The 21,799-nt window shown below is 39.2% G+C and overlaps 1 protein-coding gene across 1 annotated transcript in view; it reads left to right on the top strand.

The window, feature by feature from the left end:
• Window positions 1–226: 226 nt before the first annotated feature.
• LOC133533865 (putative transmembrane protein INAFM2) overlaps window positions 227–21,799 on the top strand; it is a 40,053-nt gene continuing 18,480 nt past the window's right edge. Inside the window, exon 1 of the mRNA XM_061872940.1 lies at window positions 227–655. Within this exon, the coding sequence (XP_061728924.1) occupies window positions 364–655 (292 nt within the window). The 5' untranslated portion in view covers window positions 227–363. The remainder of the gene's footprint in view (window positions 656–21,799) is intronic.

The raw sequence follows: 21,799 nt of genomic DNA, 5'->3' as shown, positions 1-21,799 counted from the left end.
GGAAAACGTGTGCTAAAAGGGTACCCAAATCAACGTAACCATTCATATCTTGAAACGCGACTTGAATACAAGTCAAATTCTTACTCATTCCTATCCTATTCCCCGAAAATATAAGAACCAAATTTGCTATTTTTATCGGCTATGAATGAATTCGTCAATTCGTCTGTAAGAACATCGTACACGTATAGCGAGTATCGGTGACGCGTCGAACATTCGTAAATCCGTGACGCGTGTAGTTGATCGGCTTAGAGCGGGAACAGCAGTCGCTGGACGGGAGCCACTCTCGCCGCGCTCCCGACCGCGAACACCCGCACACTTACGTTGTATACAAATATCCTTCTTAATACAAAAAATGTAGAGGTGATGTCGGTGTGCGCTCAGGGGGAAGAGGAAAGCGCGTCGGAGGAACCCGGCGCGCCGCTCCGGGAGGCGTACGAGCCGAAGTCCGTGAGCAAGGTGGTACGCGTGCTTACGGTTCTGGCGTACCTGCTGTCGGTGTCGCTGGCGGCTATTCTGCTGTCTGTGTACTACGTGTGCGTGTGGAAAAGCCCGGAACTGCCGCCTCTGAATGGCACTGGCGAGGGCGAGCTGGCCGCACAGCGCGCTGAAGCGGACCTCGGAGGTGCATCGAACCCGCCGTTTCACGATGTCCATGGTAATTCCTTAAGTGTCTTAGTCAAAATTTGAAATCTTACCGAAGTTTTTGTTTTTAAAAAATTGGCAGCAGCGGCAGCGCAGTAAAAGTATTTTAGAAAGGAAAGGTAGAAAAAGTTTTAAACTGCCTGAAAATGAGGCAAGTCGGTGGAAATCGAGTTTTATAGACGCCCTCCACTGATAGGCAGTAAATTAGATTAACGCACGCAATTAAGTGTCATTAAAATAGCCTTTAGTCCAAAACATACTATTAAATTATGCCGCATTTGTCAAAGAATCGGAGCAATAACAATTAAGGTAACGTAATGATTAGAGTATCTACACTGCACAGCATTTAAGATATGTATAGGACTTACCTACTTAACTAATTTTTATCTATGAAATATAATAAAAACAAAAGCAACTGCTTTTTCTTATAATTCTAAATAGAGTACATAGGTTTTTAGATCAATTAGATCACTATTTCTTTTTTGTAAAATATATGTATTTTAATCCGTTGCATCCCCGTTAAAATACAAAACGGGGATGCAATTTTTGCTTTATTTACTAATAACTATCTAGTTATGCTATTTTTTATTAAATGCAATTTTGTTCTAAAACTACATCACTCAATGACAATAGATAATACTGCACCACTACGCATAAAAGCCGTAAAAGTCATTGCAAAATTCATACAAATTCAAATTCAAACTGGTTTATTATTATTACCCACAATGACTTAGACGCCGCTGTTATGCATGGTGGGATAGAAATATCGATGCTTATTTTCCGAATATGGTACCCACTACCAAGATACGCGTTTAGCGTAGCATGTGCCAGTATACATATAGTACAGTACCGTCTGAAAATATCGATACAGACAAAGTGCCAAAAATATGTATACACGTCCTTATTGCCCATATATGAAGGTTACGTATACGTGTTCGGTATATGTATAGTACTAATGTTAATAGATCCAAATTAATATTCTGCTTAGAAAACCAACGAGCGGCAAACAAAGATTCCCGAAGATTTTTTTTTCATCACACTTGCGTGTTATTGTATGCCATGCAGTATACTGAGACGCAATAAACTATATTATGCCCACGGGCGTTATAGTTTTTTTTTTTTCATTACGCCCATGGGCATATTGGGCATAATGATTTTTTTTCAAGTAGGTATAGAGATTACTTTAATAGCCGTTTAAAATATTTTTACACAATTTTCAATCGTGGCGGACTCTACAAATTGAAAACGGTGAAAAATAGAGATATCTAGAAAAATGTATTCGAAGCGTTTATTAGCACACAAAAGATAGAAGTTATAAAAAAAGCGGCCAAGTACGAGTCGGACTCGCGCATGAAGGGTTCCGTACCATTTAAGACGTACCTATTAAAAAAAATCTACTTGCTAGATCTTGTTCAACATTTTACCACTTTGGACACACATTTTACCACTTTGGAAGTGTCTCTCGAGCAAACTATTCAGTTAAGAAAAAAATGATATTAGGAACCTACATATCATTTTTGAAGACCTATCCATAGATACCCCACACGTATGGGTTTGATGAAAAAATTGTTTTTAAAATTTTATGACGTATTAAAAAAACTACTCACTAGATCTCGTTCAAACCAATTTTCGGTGGAAGTTTGCATGGTAATGTATATCATATATTTTTTTTAGATTTTTCATTCTGTTATTTTAGAAGTTACAGGGGGGGGGACACAAATTTTTTCACTTTGGAAGCGTCTCTCGCGCAAACTATTCAGCTTAGAAAAAAATGATATCAGAAACCTAAATATCATTTTGGAAGACCTATCCATAGATACCCCACGCGTATGGGTTTGACGAAAAAAAAAATTTTTTTTTAATTTTATGACGTATTAAAAAAAAACTACTTACTAGATCTCATTCAAACCAATTTTCGGTGGAAGTTTGCATGGCAATGTATATCATATATTTTTAAAGATTTTTCATTCTGTTATTTTAGATGTTACGGGGGGGGGGACACATTTTACCACTTTGGAAGTGTCTCTCGCGCAAACTATTCAGTTTAGAAAAAAATGATATTAGAAACCTCAATATCATTTTTAAAGACCTATCCATAAATACCCCACACGTAATATGGGTTTGATGAAAAAAGATTTTTTGAGTTTCAGTTCTAAGTATGGGGAACCCCCAAAATTTATTGTTTTTTTTCTATTTTTGTGTAAAAATCCTAATGCGGTTCATAGAATACATCTACTTACCAAGTTTGAACAGTATAGCTCTTATAGTTTCGGAAAAAAGTGGCGGTGACATAATCGGACAGACAGACGGACATGACGAATCTATAAGGGTTCCGTTTTTTGCCATTTGGCTACGGAACCCTAAAAAGGCGGAATAAAGTAAATATTTCTTATTTCCCCATTATCTCAAAAAGTATTAATATATTATAAAAGAGGATAATATTTCCAATAGAAAAGTCCATACTTGCAGAGCTGTATCTCCATTATTTGTACTTTCATTATTCATTCATTCTTATTTTTTTCACTATTTGTATCGGCAATAATACCTAACAAAGTCCTAGTTTATTATTAATATACAATATATTATTAATAATAATAGCCCGGTTTCTTTTTGTACTTTTTTCTTACAATAGTCCAACCGGGGCTTGTCCTTGGGTGCACTGCTATAGTGTGAACAGGGATAATCGTCGGTTGGTGTCACATTACATTTAGAGTAAATTGTCTTATTACAAGGGGCCTCTACGTGTTGGCTTCGGCCCCACGCACGCCTTCCAAATGCCCGGGACCCCATGGTCCCGAGAATTTGTAAGAGACATACAAATAATAATAATTCAGCCTATATACGTCCCACTGCTGGGCACAGGCCTCCTCTCATGTGCAAGAGGGCTCGGGCTATAGTCCCACGCTAGCCCAATGCGGATTGGGGACTTCACATACACCTTTGAATTTCTTCGCAGATGTGTGCAGGGTTCCTCACGATGTTTTCCTTCACCGAAAAGCTAGTGGTAAATATCAAATGGCATTTCGTACATAAGTTCCGAAAAACTCATTGGTACGAGCCAGGATTTGAACCCACGACCTCCGGATTTAAATTCGGACGTCATATCCACTCGGCTACCACCGCTTATTATTATTATTAACAGAATAAATAAAATGGTAATCGCATAACATGCAAGCATTTGTCAAATTAAATTAAGTATAAAGAAGGTACATTATTAAATGTGTCAGTATCAAATAGTGACAGCAAAAGTCGCCAAAATAAACCATAGGAATAAGGGGTGTGTAGCGATATCTTTAGTCACTTTGGCTTCGACTATTTTTACTTGATGCTGATTGTACCTACGTAATGTTTAGTACGTGATTTTTAGGGTTCCGTAGCCAAGCCAAATGGCATGAAACGGAACCCTTATAGGTTGTCCATGTCCGTCTGTCTGTCTGTCTGTCTGTCTGTCTGTCTGTCTGTCTGTCCGAGGCCTTGCTCCGTGGTCGTTAGTGCTAGAAAGCTGAAATTTGGCATGGATATATAAATCAATAAAGCCGACAAAGTCGTACAATAAAATCTAAAAATTTAATTTTTTTTAGGGTACCTCCCCTACACGTATGGGGGTGAATTTTTTTTTTGGCTTCAACCCTAGAGTGTTGGGTATCGTTGGAAAGGTCTTTCAAAACTAATAAAGTGAATATATTCGGAGATAATCGCTCCGAAAGAAAAAAAAAATGTGTCCCCCCCCCTCTAACTTTTGAACCATAGGTCCAAAAAATATGAAAAAAATCGTGGAAGTAGAGCTTAAGAAAGACATTAAATGAAAACTATAGCGGAAATGATCAGTTTAGCTGTTTTTGAGTTATCGCAAAAAGTTTTCCCTTCATAGTAAAAAGACTTACTTTAATTAGGTACTGATTATGCAAAGCCTATTTGTTTAACTCGGGTGAAAGGTACCGTTTCATCCCTTGGTTAACAATTTACTATACTTTAAGCTCCAGTTTAGCTTATTGTGACGGAAAAGTAACTACGGAACCCTACACTGAGCGTGGCCCGACATGTTCTTGGCCGGTTATTACTTTACTACTCAATGTCCTCGCGAAAAAACGGATTTCATTGATAAAGTGTCAAAGATAACGCGCGAAGATTATTGCTTCTTGTCGGATATTTATTTTGCTTTAAACTCTCATAGTGTTAAAAATAAATGATGCGCTGAATATTAGGTATATTTACGATGGTGGATGGCTAATGAACGATTTAGTAAGTCTTGGCGTCATGTTATTTTTAATTTTTATGAGCAATTAACGAGGATATTTTAAATTAAATTGATTGAAACTAAACAGTCGTTGGCTGTCGTGTAGAAACAACAAAGCCAATGATGTGGTAAAATTGTGTAAAAGAAAAAATAAGTGGATTTTGGTAATGTGCGCTCGATTTTATATCTAATCACATTTGACTCTTCACATGTGACAATGTACGACACAAATACGATCCAGCATCACGACTCCCTAGTGTGATGTTCTAAAATATAAAACATCTTACAAGTAGGTAGGTACAGTTAGCGTCAAATACTTTGTAGCACTCAAAGTGGCCAAATAGTTCGGTACACCATACTAAAGTATATGGTGTACCGAACTATTTGGCTACTTTGGTTGCTACAAAGTATTTGACGCTGACTGTACCAACAAGATGACCGCAAATTAATTATAAATTTGTTATTGTCTTTCTTTTGTCGTGCTAGTAAGTTTCTTTCTTTCTTCAATACCCAACTAGCAAAAATATGTCATATAAATGTTGTACAAACGTTTTTCATAAAACTTGATGGTATGCAATTTAAGGCATACAAACGTTTAAATGACGCGATTTTGGCGCAGTTTTTATGGCTAAATAGTCGTTGAGTGGTCACTCAATCGTCATAAGCAAGCATATTTAGCTGTCATAAAAAATATATTAAACGACTTTTTAGTCGGAAAAGTATCGTAAGTTCTCGATTTGTAAATGCAATTGCTTGTAGAGTGATCATAATGCAGTCGTTTCTACGACTAATGAGTCGGTGAAATGCAATAGCGAAGCAGTTTCAATCATAATATAATTACCTGTTTGTGTGTACTGTGCATGGATGATTGCCGGTCAAACAAGTCGTGAAAAATATTATACTTTTTACCATTTTAAGTACTTAAGTATAACCGACTCGACATCTATTACTGCAACTAAAATGGGTAATGGGTAAATCAGATACGCATGCGAACATAATATTTTCGACGAATTTACAATACAATACAATACAAATCCTCTTTATTGCACAACCTCTGAAAATAATGTACATGGAAACACATAAAACTACTACTACTACTAGGTTTTCTAAGAAAATTTTAATGCCCCCTTTAAATATTGTTTATTTATTATATTTAATTAAATAAATTAATTTAATTTTTATCTATGAGTAGTTATATGACTCATTTATAATTAAAAGCACTAGCTTACGACTTAAAACTCTTAAGCCAACACGATACGGCCGCCATCACCCTAATTCAGGGTTCCCTGGTGAACTTGGTGAACCTAATAGGTGAAACAAACAGTTTTGAAGTTAAGTCTGTGCTAGTAAGTAAAGAAGCACAACTCTGACGAACTTTGCATCTATAAGTACCGCTCCTTTTGAACTGCTTCCACTTTTTCCAATCTAATTTTAACATTTTGCGTATCAACACTGTATTAAGAACTGAAAATTTATGAAACAAATAAGCCGTAATCCCTATCTTTTAGCTATAAGACGGTCGTGTTTATGACTGTTGTATGGCACTTTAGCAATTGAACAGCTGTAAAAAGCTGATGTTATGATTAGTTGTACAGTAATCACTCATAAAGCTTTTCTATGACCAAAGTGCTGTAAGATGTCATATTGAGGTTGTAAAACCGGGAAAAGGTCTTGGTTAAAACTTTTGTACGACAGTGATTAAATTGCTTTATTACTATTATATGTTATACAAACGTCTGTACAACTGCGATTTAAGAACAATTTGCATTTAAACTAAAGTGCGGTATAAATGACATTTATACAACATCACGTTTTAAAACTTGCTTATTTACGACGCACCTACGATGAATTAGTCGTAAAAGGTTCAGATGTTATTACCAATTTGCTAGTTGGGTATGTACGGGATTAAACAATACATTACCAACACCTTAATATAGGTACAGTCAGCGTCAAATACTTTGTAGCTGTCAAATTGGCCAAATAGTTCGGTACACCATACTAAATATATGGTGTACCGAACTATTTGGCTACTTTGGTTGCTACAAAGTATTTGACGCTGACTGTACAACAAAAGGAAAAACAAACCTAACATAATTAAAAAAAAAACGTGTCTAAAGATTGAAAAGTACGGCTACCACCGGCTTTACACTGACAGTAATCGCTAGCGTGAGCGTAACTTACTTCCTATGCATCGCGCTCGTACGGGCATATTAGTGCGAGCGAGATGTATAGAAAGTAAGTTACGCAGACGTTATCAAATATGTCAGCTTGACACTGCTAAGGCAGTCGTGGTAAAGCTACAGGCCTTTAATGAAAAAAAAACCTCCTCTCGTCCCTATTTTCATGCCTTAGGGTTTCGAAAACAGACAGAAGAAAAGAAATTGTAAGCCCAAAATCGTGACCAGCCGAATATTTATTTTAAATTTTACTTGCATTTTTTTTTTTTAAACGAATGTCAATTTTAAATCTAAGTACTAATAACAACCCCAAAAGACTGGAAGTTTTTTGTTGCGTCCGAGTCCGACTGAAATGGTATTTGATGCCCAAACCGAAGGTTCCGTTTTGAACTCAGTTTCAGCCGCAACGGAAACTTTTATACACGTTTAAAAATCAACGAACAAAATCTCGGTAGCCTTTCTTTTTATGAACATTTACCTACATATGATATGAACAATGAAACAATGAAAAAAACCGTCAAAGGGCGTGGGCGGATCAAGTCTATTCTAATGAAGAAAGATTAATTATAATTCAATAGTATCATTATATAAAACGTCTAAACTCTAAACGTAAAATTTCGGCTTGGCAATTTTTTGGTCGATAGCGAAACTTTAGCCGTAACATGATTTTTATGCCGGAACCATAATTTTGGTCGTACACTAAGAAAAAGTAAAATAATCGACCGTTGTTATTTTATGCAAACATGTCAAAAAGTTCGCCTGGGAAGGCCCGTCGCTCGCGAGGGGTTTCTCTAATCCAATTAGCCGTTTAACCCAATTGCGCCCTCGCCTCCCAATATACTGTTTCAGTTAGCACGACGAGTTAAGGCCGATCATTTACACAATTGATTGATTAACAAATTATTTAGTACTGTAAAGCTACCCTATAGTTGGGTTGGGTTAGGTTAGGGTCCGAAAGTCCCCCCGAGGGTTGCCCACCTTGTCGTGGTGGAGGGGCTTAGTAGCCGTGGCTTGGTCTCCCACGGTGAAGCGAAGAGGCAACCAGGGCCGGCCTGTTTGAGGTGCTGGCTGGCCCGAGGAGGACGCTCCAAGTGGGCTTGACAAGCCCGCTTGTGACGCGTTGGAGGTGGACCGTCGAGGAAGAGGAGTGTCGGTATTGCGGTGAGCCGTTCTCCCTATCCTCGACGGCCGAGGTGGGATCGCAGGGGAAGAGGCGTGATGGTATCACGATGCGCCACTCTCCCTATCCCCTGCGACCTTGGCGGGGCCGTTCCGCAGTAGCGGCGTTGGTGGGGCTGCAGAGGAAGAGGAGTGTCGGTATTACGGTGTGCCGTTCTCCCTGTCCTCTGCAGCCGAGTTGTGGTTTGCGGCAGAACCATGGACCTCATCTGCCGCCGGGCGCTGGGAGTTTTCTGGCGCCCGTGGCCTCCTTGTGGCGGGCTCGGGGGGGTCCGCTACACTGCAGGACTGAGGCCGAGGAGGAAGGCGCGTCGAAGCATCTGGCGCGCCTAGCGTAAAGGGCCTTCGGGCATTTGGGAGGGAGCCGCTCGCGGGCGGCTGCCGCCGGTGGGGTCGCGGATGAGTGCGCAAGCGTTCCCGTAACCCCACCAATAAGGCGGCGAGGTGACATATGGGGGGTTTTTAGTGGGTATACCGTCGGCCTCATTAGCCTGGACGGGAGTCCCACATAACCACTCGGGTCGCCCCCCGCACCCGGGTGGTATGCGTAATGCATTTTCCCCCCTAGAAAAAAAAAAAAAAAAAAAAAAAAAAAAAAAAAAAAAAAAAAAAGAGTCCGAAAGTCCTCCCCCCGAGGGTTGCCCACCTTGTCGTGGTGGAGGGGCTTAGTAGCCGTGGCTTGGTCTCCCACGGTGAAGCGAAGAGGCAACCAGGGCCGGCCTGTTTGAGGTGCTGGCTGGCCCGAGGAGGACGCTCCAAGTGGGCTTGATAAGCCCGCTTGTGACGCGTTGGAGGTGGACCGTCGAGGAAGAGGAGTGTCGGTATTGCGGTTAGCCGTTCTCCCTATCCTCGGCGGCCGAGGTGGGATCGCAGGGGAAGAGGCGTGATGGTATCACGATGCGCCACTCTCCCTATCCCCTGCGACCTTGGCGGGGCCGTTCCGCTGTAGCGGCGTTGGTGGGGCTGCAGAGGAAGAGGAGTGTCGGTGTTACGGTGTGCCGTTCTCCCTGTCCTCTGCAGCCGAGTTGTGGTTTGCGGCAGAACCATGGACCTCATCTGCCGCCGGGCGCTGGGGAGTTTTCTGGCGCCCGTGGCCTCCTTGTGGCGGGCTCGGGGGGGTCCGCTACACTGCAGGACGGAGGCCGAGGAGGAAGGCGCGTCGAACCATCTGGCGCGCCTCGCGTGAAGGGCCTTCGGGCATCCGCGAAGGAGCCGCTCGCGGGCGGCTGCCGCCAGTGGGGTCGCGGATGAGTACGCAAGTGTTCCCGTAACCCCACCAATAAGGCGGCGAGGTGGCATATGGGGGGTTTTTAGTGGGTATACCGTGGGCCTCATTAGCCTAGACGGGAGTCCCACATAACCACTCGGGTCACCCCCCGCACCCGGGTGGTATGCGGAATGCATTTTCCCCCCTGGACGAAAAAAAAAAAAAAAAAAAAAAAGGGTCCGAAAGTCCTTAACTATGGTCCAAAAGTAACTCGAATATTTTTTGTTATAAGTAGGATTATTATTTGAATGTCACAATTATTGTATTTTTTATTTTTTAGAAAACAAACAGCCTTTTACAAACAAACAACCTATTTAAAATAAATGAACTAAAAATAGGCCTTAACTTTCCTACATTACTAAGAAATTATTACATAGAAATGTAAATTACGCAATTATAAATTACCGGTTTAGTTGTGTACTACATGCAAGTAAGATTCAAGATTCAAAGATTCAAAAGATTCAAAGAATTTATTTGCATAGAACACAGTAATATAAAGGTCTTACAAGATAAAAGAAAATCCGTGCATTCAGTCTGCATGCAGGCGTGCAAATATTTAAAAAAACAGTCAATATATATAAAAATAGAAACAAAAATTTAAAAATATCAAATTTACACAATGTCAAGTAAAATAATAATCGAGGGTCGAAGTTAAACAAAATGTCAAAGTTATAATAAATAAAATAGAATTTACAATATTTCCTGAATATGAATGTCAATTATCAACTAGAAATTTCAGCAGCATGTCAGTTGTGATCTAAATATTTTTGTACACTATAGAAACAATTATCAAGAAGCCAAGCAGTCAGTTTATTCTTAAATCTATTTCCTTTCAATAATTTGATGTCATTAGGTAATCGATTATATATTACTATACACATGTTATATACATTTTTTTTGTAAATAATTTTATAAGCTCGTGGTTTATGTAGCAAATTCATAATATTTGGTCGGGTCTGTCTGTGTATCACTTCCCCACGTTTTTTGAAAAAAGGTCTATTGTTATTTACAAACATACATATTTCTTTTATGTATAAGCAGGGTAAGGGGAGTATCTGCAATTTTTTAAACAGTGGAAAGCAAGGGTCTTCAGGCCAGGCGTTACAGATAGCCCGAACACATTTTTTCTGAATAATGAATGCTCTTTCAACATCGACAGAATTACCCCACATAATCAAGCCGTAGTGAAGGACTGAAGACACATATCCGTGATAAGCCGCCAAAGCTGCTTCCACAGATATTGTGTTTCTCAATCTTCGTAGAGCAAACACAAATCTGTTCAGTCTAACACAAATTTGCTCGATGTGGTCTTTCCAGTGTAAATGGTCATCTAAAGTGAATCCTAGAAACTTTACAGAAGATACCTCATCTACGTTTGCATTTTGGTACTGGACTGAAATTGGTACAACATTTGAATTATAAGAGGTAATCTGCATACATTTAGTTTTAGTAATGTTAATTTTTAAATCATTCATATTCATCCAACTAATAATGTCATTTATAGTATTATTTATTTCTTGATTGAAAGTTAACCTATTATTACACTTTACCAGAATAGTCGTGTCATCTGCAAACATTATTATTTTATTGGGGGTCACATTAGGCAAGTCGTTTATATATATCACAAAAAGCAACGGACCCAAAATACTGCCCTGTGGGACACCGATGTGGTTTGTTCTAAACTGAGAGCGGAAAACCTCTTTAGTGGTTACATTATTGAATTCTACTAATCTACTGATCTCTGTACATTGTGATCTGTCTGATAAATAGCTTCTGATCCAATCGAGCGCCCTTCCTCTGATACCATAATGTTCTAGTTTGCTTAAAAGTTTCAAGTGATTTACAGAATCGAATGCTTTTGACATGTCTAGGAAAAGCGATGCCACTGGAGTACCTTTATTGATGTTTTCTGTGATGAATTTTACGAACTCAAACCCAGCATGGGTTGTTGATTTCATTTTACGAAAACCAAACTGTTCCGGACATAATATGTTAAATTTTGTTAAAAAATTACTAAGTCGGGTATGATGAATAGTAAGGTAATATTGATACGCAATTGTATACAAGGTGGCCATATGCGCATTCCCGTTGCCAGGGAGGTTGTGGGATTAGACTGAGCAACTTATACTATGGGACCAACCCCGAAATCTAATGAGAGATAGCTAAGAACTGTCAGTATTCACCAAGCAAACTAACTTTGGATGACACTGATCTGGACAATATCAAGAAGGATATTAAAGTAGGTTCTAGTATGTTTACCCTACTCAACTATTTCATTTGTCCAGCAGGCATTACCTACTCGTTGAGGAAACTGAAAACATTCCGTAATTATCGTAAGACCTTCTTCCGTCTTTCTGCCTTTTCCAGTAATATTATGACTTAAAGATCCTTAAAATATCAAGGGATCAAGATCAAGCGGAATAAATAATCATATAATAGGTAGTAGCAACCTGTCCCGGCTTCGCACGGATTTACACAAAACCTTAACAAATTATGCACCGTAAACTGCCTCAAGAATCACTCTATTGATAGGTGAAAACCGCATGAATATCCGTTCAGTAGTTTTTAAGTGAACATACAGACAGACGCGACGGAGGACTTTGTTTTATTAGATGTAGTGATAGAATAGAATAGAATAGAATAGAATAGAATTTTATTGTATAACTGTGTACATACAAAGGTGGTCTATTTTTACATTATACGTGTCAACAGTTGCCTGCTAGGGCGTACAATTTTTTTATGGTAGGTTCATGAACGCATATAGATACTTAACATTTTTATTTTTAAAGAAAATTCAAAAACATTTCAGCTTCACGTGCTAAATGCAAAAAGCTCTGTTCATATGAGATACAATATGATCCTCATGCAAGTGAAAATATCAATAAAATCGGAATATATCCCTCGATTTGCTGTATGTTACAACAAACGGGCATGTTATTCCGCTAAATTATCTTTATGAACCGCGCAACAAGTGTACGCCGCTACGCGACTAAATGCTGTCATTCTCAACCCTAATCGAGCAATCGCTTCAGTAAACCAGTACTTAACTGTGGTCTTCGATTGCCTATGGATTGTTACTGTTCGTGTGGTCAAGTTATACTAAATATGAGCTAGAGTCGAGGCAATGTTTTGGGAATTAGGTAACAATACACACGCTTTTATGAGCATGCTGTGAACCGGTTAGCTCGTCTCAGTAGTGTTTAATTGAAACATGACGCTTAATGTATTGTATTAGATAACAATACACATGATAAAAGTTGTTAACAAGGGCTAAGTGCTTAACAAACCGGACTTTTGCCAATAGTTTCCGTAATAATGATTTCGTAATAAAAAACCGTACTGTCCCAAACTCTTATACCTACTTAGGTTAGGTTAGGTAGGTTAGGTTGCAAAAAGTTAACCTCCGTCTGCTTTATTATGCAACAGGGAGAACGCTAAAACGATGAGAAATAACAACATAGTTTCAATTTCAGTTTCCCACAAATGCGAGTGCATGATAAATTCTCCAAGCCACTGCGCGCAACGTCTTGGATTAATAAGGTTTGACTGACTGCAATTGTCTATGACAATACGATTTTTATGATAACTACCGAACTTATCTAGTACCTCCACGCACGCAGTGGCAAACAGAGATATTTGACCCACAAATAAACCCACAAAGCTAAACGGATATTTTTTTTTTTAATATGATCCACATTTTGTTTTTATGTTGAAAGTTTGCTACGACCTTTACTGCACATTTTTTTTACAAGCACAGCATTGTAGCGGTTGGGATGGGCAGAAATTTCACGGTAGCTAAAATCTGACGTAGAACCTAGATTACGAAACTACCCAGCCAAGCATAACAACCGTAAGTAAAATAGGCCACTATTATCAGTTTGAACTTGTACTTTATTGCACAAGAATATGACTTACGCTTGTTATGTGTGGTGGAGCAGAATATTAAATTTGTAATAAACTCATAAGCCAATTCGTGTACGTACAAGTACGAGAGAAAAATATCATTATTAGATATCATTCAGATGTTAGTGCATGTTCGAATTGGCCTGTCATTCACTGCTGAGCTTCGGTCGCGGTCAGTCGTAGTGCTACGTCGTAGCCGATAACATGATTCTCAGGAAAATTCTTGGCATTAATTTTGGTTGACATTGAATTTTTAGTAGGTACGAAACCTAAAAAGTACCTAATATTTTGGAGAGCTGACTCTAACGCCCACAATTAGCAAAAGTAAATTACTTTAGAGAATCGATACATTTATACATGGAGGCGTAGGCGACGTGCTGTATTCACACACCATAATCGGCTTATTTCAGTAATCAGTCAATGGCACGAAAACAAAAATGATAACTTATTGGAGTTAAAAGCATCCATAATTCCATACATACTTCATATGTTGCCGTTTAGTAACAGGTTAAATGAACGTTTGTTTGCCACCAATGTTGTAAAAAAATCTTAACAGATTTTCAACAGATAAATGTAAAGATAAATTGATTTTAACAGATTTTTTAATACAGTTGCTCATAAAGTGCTACTTTACGTAGCTGTTTAGCGTGCGGAAAGTTGGATTTCGCGAACTAGTGCTTTTTACTTTTCCACTTGTTCCAATTCATGACTACTTATTGATGAGTGTTAATGTTAGTTTCCTTTAAAAGTCGTAATAAAAACCTACTGTTAATGTAAAAATAATAAATACGAGTAAGCATATTTCATATTTTATTACTTACCTCTTCATCATTGTAACACGTTTAGTTTATAATACTTATTGTAAAACCGTTCTTAATAAGTTGTCTGAATGGAACGGAATACCTACCGAAACGCCTGTCAAAGAAGAGGCGTTTTTCTTACTGCAAGAATGTTTTAAGTTTCCAAAGGCAACATTCGATATTCTTTTCATATAATTTAAATATACGATACACAAATAATCGTAAGTAACGATACTTAGGTCAATAATAGTATAATATTTTATATTTACCATTGTTTCTGTCTTATAGAACAAGCATAAAAAAGTACTTGTTGTTTTTTTATTTTTTCGCAACTGTATTAAAAAACGTCGTTCGATACACGTGCGGAAATATTATTCTTAAGTAATGACATACTTTCCGCACTAGCATCGAAATGTACTATTTCCTTGAAAATGAATTCCAAAGATATTTTAGATACAAAGTCACCTATGAAATACTTGGTAATTACTAAGGATTGCAACCGGAATTATTTTTGTTTATGACAAATAGTTATCGGCTGTACCTAATATTTTATGCGCAGAGTAAACAATGCTACGGGCTACGGCGTAGCACGTGTCACAATCCTACGTGTCACAATCGTGTGTAGAATCCAATTTTCATCACGCTGAATAAAGATCTTGTTTCATGCAGGTGTGCTGAACGACAAAGGCCTAAGGTAAGGTGGGATAAGAGGAACAGTCATAGTTTATTTTGCTCGGGGCAAGACAAACAGTATGAGGACTCCATACAAGTGGTTGTCTTGCCCCGGTGATAGTCTTACTCCAACTTACCTTATATTGTTCCCGGGGGAGTTATGGCTAGTGGAAATAAGCTTTAACTCCCTCGGGAGTTACCTCCAGCTTTTTTTAATTATGTCACTAATTCATACGAACCAAATAGGTTATAAGTGTAACACTTATTTAAATTTAATACCCGTTTAAAATATTTTTACATAATTTTCAATTGTGGCTGAATGCCGGATGGGTCTGGTCCTTCGATACTTAACCTGTCAAAAAATTACAATATGGCGGACGACTGTTTGAAATGTCACAGTATTCCAGATAATTCTCAAAATTTAGTTTTTTTTCGCAAGTGTGATGCAAATCATGGTTACTCCGGGGGTAAGAATATTGCAAACTCGAGTTTTTAATTGACTCCAGCCTGCGGCTGTCGTGAATCGACAGCCTCTCATTTACAGTAAGTTACCTCATTCACTTACCCTCCTCATTGCAAAATGTAATTACTATATATTATAAATACAAAGTTTTGCTGCATGAAGCTACTATACAAAAATAACCGGCCAAGAGCATGTCGGGCCACGCTCAGTGTAGGGTTCCGTAGTTACTCTTCCGTCACAATAAGCTAAACTGGATCTTAAAGTATAGTAAATTGTTAACCAAGGGATGAAACGGTACCTTTCACCCGAGTTAAACAAATAGGCAAATTTGCATAATCAGTACCTAATTAAAGTAAGTCTTTTTACTATGAAGGGAAAACTTTTTGCGATAACTCAAAAACAGCTAAACTGATCATGTCCGCTATAGTTTTCATTTAATGTCTCTCTTAAGCTCTACTTCCACGATTTTTTTCATATTTTTTGGACCTATGGTTCAAAAGTTAGAGGGGGGGGGCACATTTTTTTTTCTTTCGGAGCGATTATCTCCGAATATATTCACTTTATCAAAAAATGTTTCTTGATATTAGTTTTGAAAGACCTTTCAAATGATACCCCACTTTACGTGTAGGGGGTACCCTAAAAAAAAAAAAAAATTTAGATTTTATTGTACGAGTTTGTCGGCTTTATTGATTTATATATCCATGCCAAATTTCAGCTTTCTAGCACTAACGACCACGGAGCAAAGCCTCGGACAGACAGACAGACAGACAGACAGACAGACAGACAGACAGACAGACAGACAGACAGACAGACAGACAGACAGACAGACAGACAGACAGACAGACAGACAGACAGACAGACAGACAGACAGACAGACAGACAGACAGACAGACAGACAGACAGACAGACGGACATGGCGAAACTATAAGGGTTCCGTTTTATGCCATTTGGCTACGGAACCCTAAAAAGCCTTCCGTCCTCTTTTTCCGCATCCCGTCTTTGTTATTTATTACCTATAAGGCGTACCTGGCCGCATAGCCAACGTGCAAATCGCTAACGCTCCGTAGCGATCTTTCGATTCGCATACGGATACGCAACTGTCACTGTCGCACTAATATGGAAGAGTGATAGAGAGACACACAGCGTTTCGTTGTCGATGTCACTTTGGCTAGGCCGGCTGTGCTGTCCCGCACACCCCACTAGCTGCACATAAATCCAGCGCCGTTGACCACGCTAGTCGTTCCAGCTGCATTGCTGAGTGGAGTGAGTGGAGACCATTTCGGCTTCACATCTCCGTTTTTACTGTTTTGTTGATCTATGTCTTGTATTTGCTATATGTGTTATTTGTATTGATGTTGTGTTGTCTGAATAAATGATATCTATTCTCTTTTCTATTCTATATCGTTGCAGGCGATCATTTTGTTTCAAGGAAGCGTTTTTTATTTTTGTATTACTTTACATTTTTATAGCATTTTACCACAGCCTAAAATTGAGCTATTCTAATTGGAAAAACATTCAAACTTTGTATAATAAGAGTGTTGTATTTGTGTTTGACTGACATGCCTACTGTAAGATATTATAGCACGAGGGTTAAATCCCTCGACGTTTTCACTAAGTAGAAACTCATTAATATAAAACAACGAGCGTGTTTAGAACGCATTACACGAAGGATTCCGATGGGGTCTATGCCAACGGAAGCTTTTAGGGGAGAAAATCACAAAGCTTACGAACCGATGCGCTGTAAACAGACCAGCCCGCGTAGCCAACGTGCCTATCGTTCACGCTCCGTGGCGAATGAAACGCAACTGTCACAGTCGCACTAATATGGAAGAGTGATAGAGAGAGATTACTACGATACGCCACGAACCGTAAACGATAGGCACGTTGGCTACGCGGGCAGGGTGCATCGATAACACACCGTAGCGAACGAAACGCAACTGTTTCTATCGAACTAATTTGGAAGTTATAGAGAGAGATAACTACGCTACGCTACGGAGCGTGAACGATTTGCATCTTGTCTACGCACCGGAGTCAGATTGTCATAAAAAAGCATTTAGATATACTTAATTTTTATGTCAAAAATGTACGTTCGAATTGGCCTCCAGAGTACCTTGCTAAGGTGACATTGGCTTAGCGCTTATACACTACGAAAACGAAACGCTTTGTGTCTCTCTATCACTCTTCCGTATTAGTGCGACAGTGACAGTTACGTTTCTTTTGCTACGGAGCGTAAACGATAGGCATGATGGCTACGCCCCCAGTATACCTAAGTCTGGTCTCCGTTAACCGGGAAATAATCGTTACTGTCAGTTTACTGTAACGTAGAGTACGTTACAGTAAACTGACAGTATTTGCAAAAATATTTCGAGATTCAGGCGTTATTTTTCGTCTACTTATATCTGCAATCGGCTGTTCTAGCCATTGAGCTATACTAGTTCTTGCCATAATCAGATGGGGTTTTTTTTAGGTTACTATTTAGGGTGGTATTTCACTGAGCACCATCACCAGTTTACGTGGGGGCTTATAGTATTTGGTCTGCGGCTCAGGCGTTTTCTGTATAAATATAAATGAGACGGTGTAATACCATGAAATTATAAATAAAATATTTAATAGATACTACTGAAAGATGCGTAGGTAGTAAATAAATTAAGAACGAGCTCAGCACACGTACCTGTTACCACCACATAATGTTTGGTGAATAGACGGGCACCGCGAAGCTTTTACAATAATGCACGGCGTATTGAAAGATTATTTTATAATCTTGTAAAATACCAAGCATGTACTTAGGTAATTTAGGAGAATACATCCTTTAGATTTATTTAATTGAATTTGTGTTCTAGGAATAATTAAGGAATTATTATAAAGGCAGGTAATAAATAAATAAGTACAAATAGTAGGCAAAAAGGTCGAATATATAACAATGTCTTTCAATATGTACGAGTACAGTATGGTCAAACCTAAATCAATCAAATGTAAGGCATTTAGAAGTTTTGGAACCGTAAAAAAATTAAATATGAGATGAACTTCGTCCGACACATTATGAATAAATAAAAAACCGGACAAGTGCAAGTCGGACTCGCCCACCGAGGGTTCCGTACGTTTTAGTATTTGTTGTTATAGCGGGAACAGAAATACATCATCTGTGAAAATTTCAACTGTCTAGCTATCATGGTATATGTACAGCATGGCATACAGCCTGGTGACCGACGGACAGACACAGATGGACAGCGGAGTTTTAGAAATAGGATCTCGTTTTACCCTTTGGAAACCCGAAAAATGAGTAAGTACTTATTATTTTCCTTACTTCAAAGGAGTCCCAAAATTGGACCCGGATATGTCCTTAAACTACGTCCAAATGTGAATGTCATCTCGCCTTGTGTGGTAGGGCACAGCACAGCAGATGTCATTCCAGATCTAGAGCAGAGCCCAACTGGGGAAGTACCTTCACCTTACAGAAAACCGCAGCCAAATAACACTTGACCCTACTCATAGTGTTGTGTTCCTGCCGGTGAGTAAGGTTGCCAGAGCTCAACGAGGGGGGTGGGCTTAGGGTCGGCAACGCGCATGTAACTCCTCTGGAGTTGCAGGTGTACATAGGCTACGGAGACTGCTTACCATCAGGCAGGCCGTATGCTTGTTTGCCACCGACGTAGTATAAATAAATAAAATTCAATTTGTCCACCTGATATGGTTATCAGGTTGAACATGTAGGTAGCTTTATTAGCTACTTCACTATCTACTTAGTACCTAAGGATTAAGGAGTAGTTTATAATGGGTTGGTTGGTGGGTAGGTAGTAGGTACATAATCTGGGGGCACTGTATAGTGCCCCCGTCAAGACGAGCAAAGCGAAGCGCAAGAGCACTACCTACCTTGTACTCGAAGCGCTTCGCCATTTTTTTGAACCCTCATAATTTGGGTTTGGATTATACCAGATAAACAAAATTCTCGGGATATAATGTCAATAGTAGACTTATTAAACATAAAAAATTTCAATTGCCTTATGCTCTCATACTTTCGATTTTATTCATATCTAATAAACCCCGATTTCATCACTGACTCACTCACTCACTGATGATGATCATCAAACCTTTAGCGTACTTCTTGATGCCCTAGGAAGCCAAGCCGGCTAAGCTAAGCTAACAAAAAAATTCAAAAACTTGATTTTTTTTGCCCCTAAGGGGGTGAAAAGGGGGGTGGAATTTTGTATGAGGAATCAATAACCGCTGAACCAATTTAGTTGAAAATTGGCATATAGGTAGTTAGTTTTTGTTATAGGGAAGGATATAGAATAGTTTTCAATCCTAAAATCACCCCGTAAGGTTGGTTGAAAAGGGGGGGAATGGGCGTTGGGGGTGGGGGAAGGGGGTTGATGTTTATATGGGGAATATTTTAGTAGAGTTTGTGAAGTTAGGCCTTGTAGAGTTAGAAGCTTGGCTCTTCAAGAGATTTGATATCTTTTTGACGGTGCGAGCCTTATGGTCTCGTCTTGGCTACATTTTACATGAAAATGTTGTTGGTGGGATTGAATTGTCTGTTCATATTTCCATACCGTTCATATTCATACGGGTTACACGTGCAACACTAATACAATTCTGAAATCAAATCAATTGAACTCGTTACCCGTAATTCCCGGCCCCATCGGAGCCGTACCAACAGCAACACACATAATTGAACATTTGTAGACCTTATCTCGTTGCAATAAGGTTTATGAAATGTCATTTAACTGGCAGGTACTTGGCTTTCCGAGAGACGTCTCGTTTACAGAACAATCGTAATCCGCGTTTGAAATAGCCAATATCGGCGCTGGTAAATATTTATCAAACGTCGCTGCGATCTAACCTTGTAATACGGGCCTAATTGTAAGTAGGTAGCTTTATTAGCTACTTCACTATCTACTTAGTAAGGATTAGGGAGCAGTTTATAATGGTGTAAGGAGATTTTGAGTTCCATTAGAAGCGTAAATACCTATGTGTCATCATCTTGTCCGCCTTTTGTATTTGATGAATTTGATCGTCATGAAAAAAGGTATTACTATGTAGGCAGTATGTAGTATGTAGGTAGTTATCGCCTCACCGCCTGCAAAACGTTTAAAAGTTTTGCGCCCTTAAGATGGGTCACCGCGAATGTCCCCGATAGTACCTAAGTTAAGATGATATTAAAAAGCTTTACAGAAGTAGGTATGCAAATCTCATAAACCTAGAGAAGAGTGCCGTGGGGAGTGCAATCTTGCAGCAAAAAGCTTTATTGATCTCAGTATTTGCAAGATTCAAGAGGTTCAATCTCGCAACATCTCGGTATTTTGCGAGATCTCGCAAAGCTACGATTTCTAATGCATAATTACATATAACATGGTTGATAAATGGCACTAGACTTTAAATTCCGTCAGGATTGACGCTACGCTCCGTCCATGGAATCCCTAGCATCTTGCGCCTATACCACTTCTCAAATGCATCAATTCTACTCCGAGTACTCGCTTTCAGAGTCCAGGTTTCCAAACCATACAGAAATATCGAAAAGGGTGCGCATTAGCTTGGTTTGGGTTGCATTGGTTGATTCCTCTGTTCCGCCAGATCTTCTCTATCCGCCTTACTACGGTTTTTGCGAGCTGAGCTCTTCTGATCGCCGTTCACGGTAATCAGCGATCTGATGCAAATGAAGTCCAGGGTGCCTAGCCTACGTGCCAATTGTTTACGCCCCGTGGCGTAGCGTAGTCATCTCTCTCTATCACTCCTCCATATTATTGTGACAGAGTCGACAGAGACAGTTGCGTTTCGTTCGCTACGGAGCGTAATCGATTGGCACATTGGCTACGCACCCTGAATAGTATCCAGATCTGATAGTTTTTCAGTTCAGTTTAAGGGGCCTGTCCTTTACGCAAATTTCAGCTTAGTCTCGGATCATTTAATAAGGAGACCGTATACCTCGCTCTTTTTCGTACCCTTTGTAGGACCACGTCAAGTTAAGATTCATTTGTGCCTATAATGGTAGGTTCATCTGCAAAGCGTAGATTATTGATGAGGAGCCTGCCTATCCGTATGCCTTCATTCCAATCCGTCAAGACCCTTCTCATGACGTGTCCGCCTACGAGATTGAACAGCTGTAGCAAGAGAATACACACTGTCTGACTCCACGATGGCCTGATTCGGTGTCTTCAATTCTTACCCTCGAAGTGCCGTAGAGATACTGGTTTTGTATTAGGAAAATTATGTCATGCAAATCATGGAATGTATAGCTGAGCACTCTTACAAATCTTGCGAGATCGCGCACGATTTTACGTGCAATATCAATCTTGCACTAAAGGTGCGAGATCTTGGTATTCCAATTTATATATATTTCATTCATTTATATCCATGCTGTACTTATTTTACATACATGGTTTTCCGCTGTTGATAGTTATGGCTATTAATCAAAAACTTTTAAAATAAAAAAGACCTAACGAGCGACTCTTTTGGCGTAAC

Source organism: Cydia pomonella, unplaced genomic scaffold (genome assembly GCF_033807575.1).
Source record: "Cydia pomonella isolate Wapato2018A unplaced genomic scaffold, ilCydPomo1 PGA_scaffold_208, whole genome shotgun sequence".
Classification (NCBI taxonomy): Eukaryota; Metazoa; Arthropoda; class Insecta; order Lepidoptera; family Tortricidae; genus Cydia; species Cydia pomonella.
The sequence above is the reverse complement of the archived record's forward strand: the minus strand, read 5'-3'. Positions and strand labels throughout refer to the sequence as shown.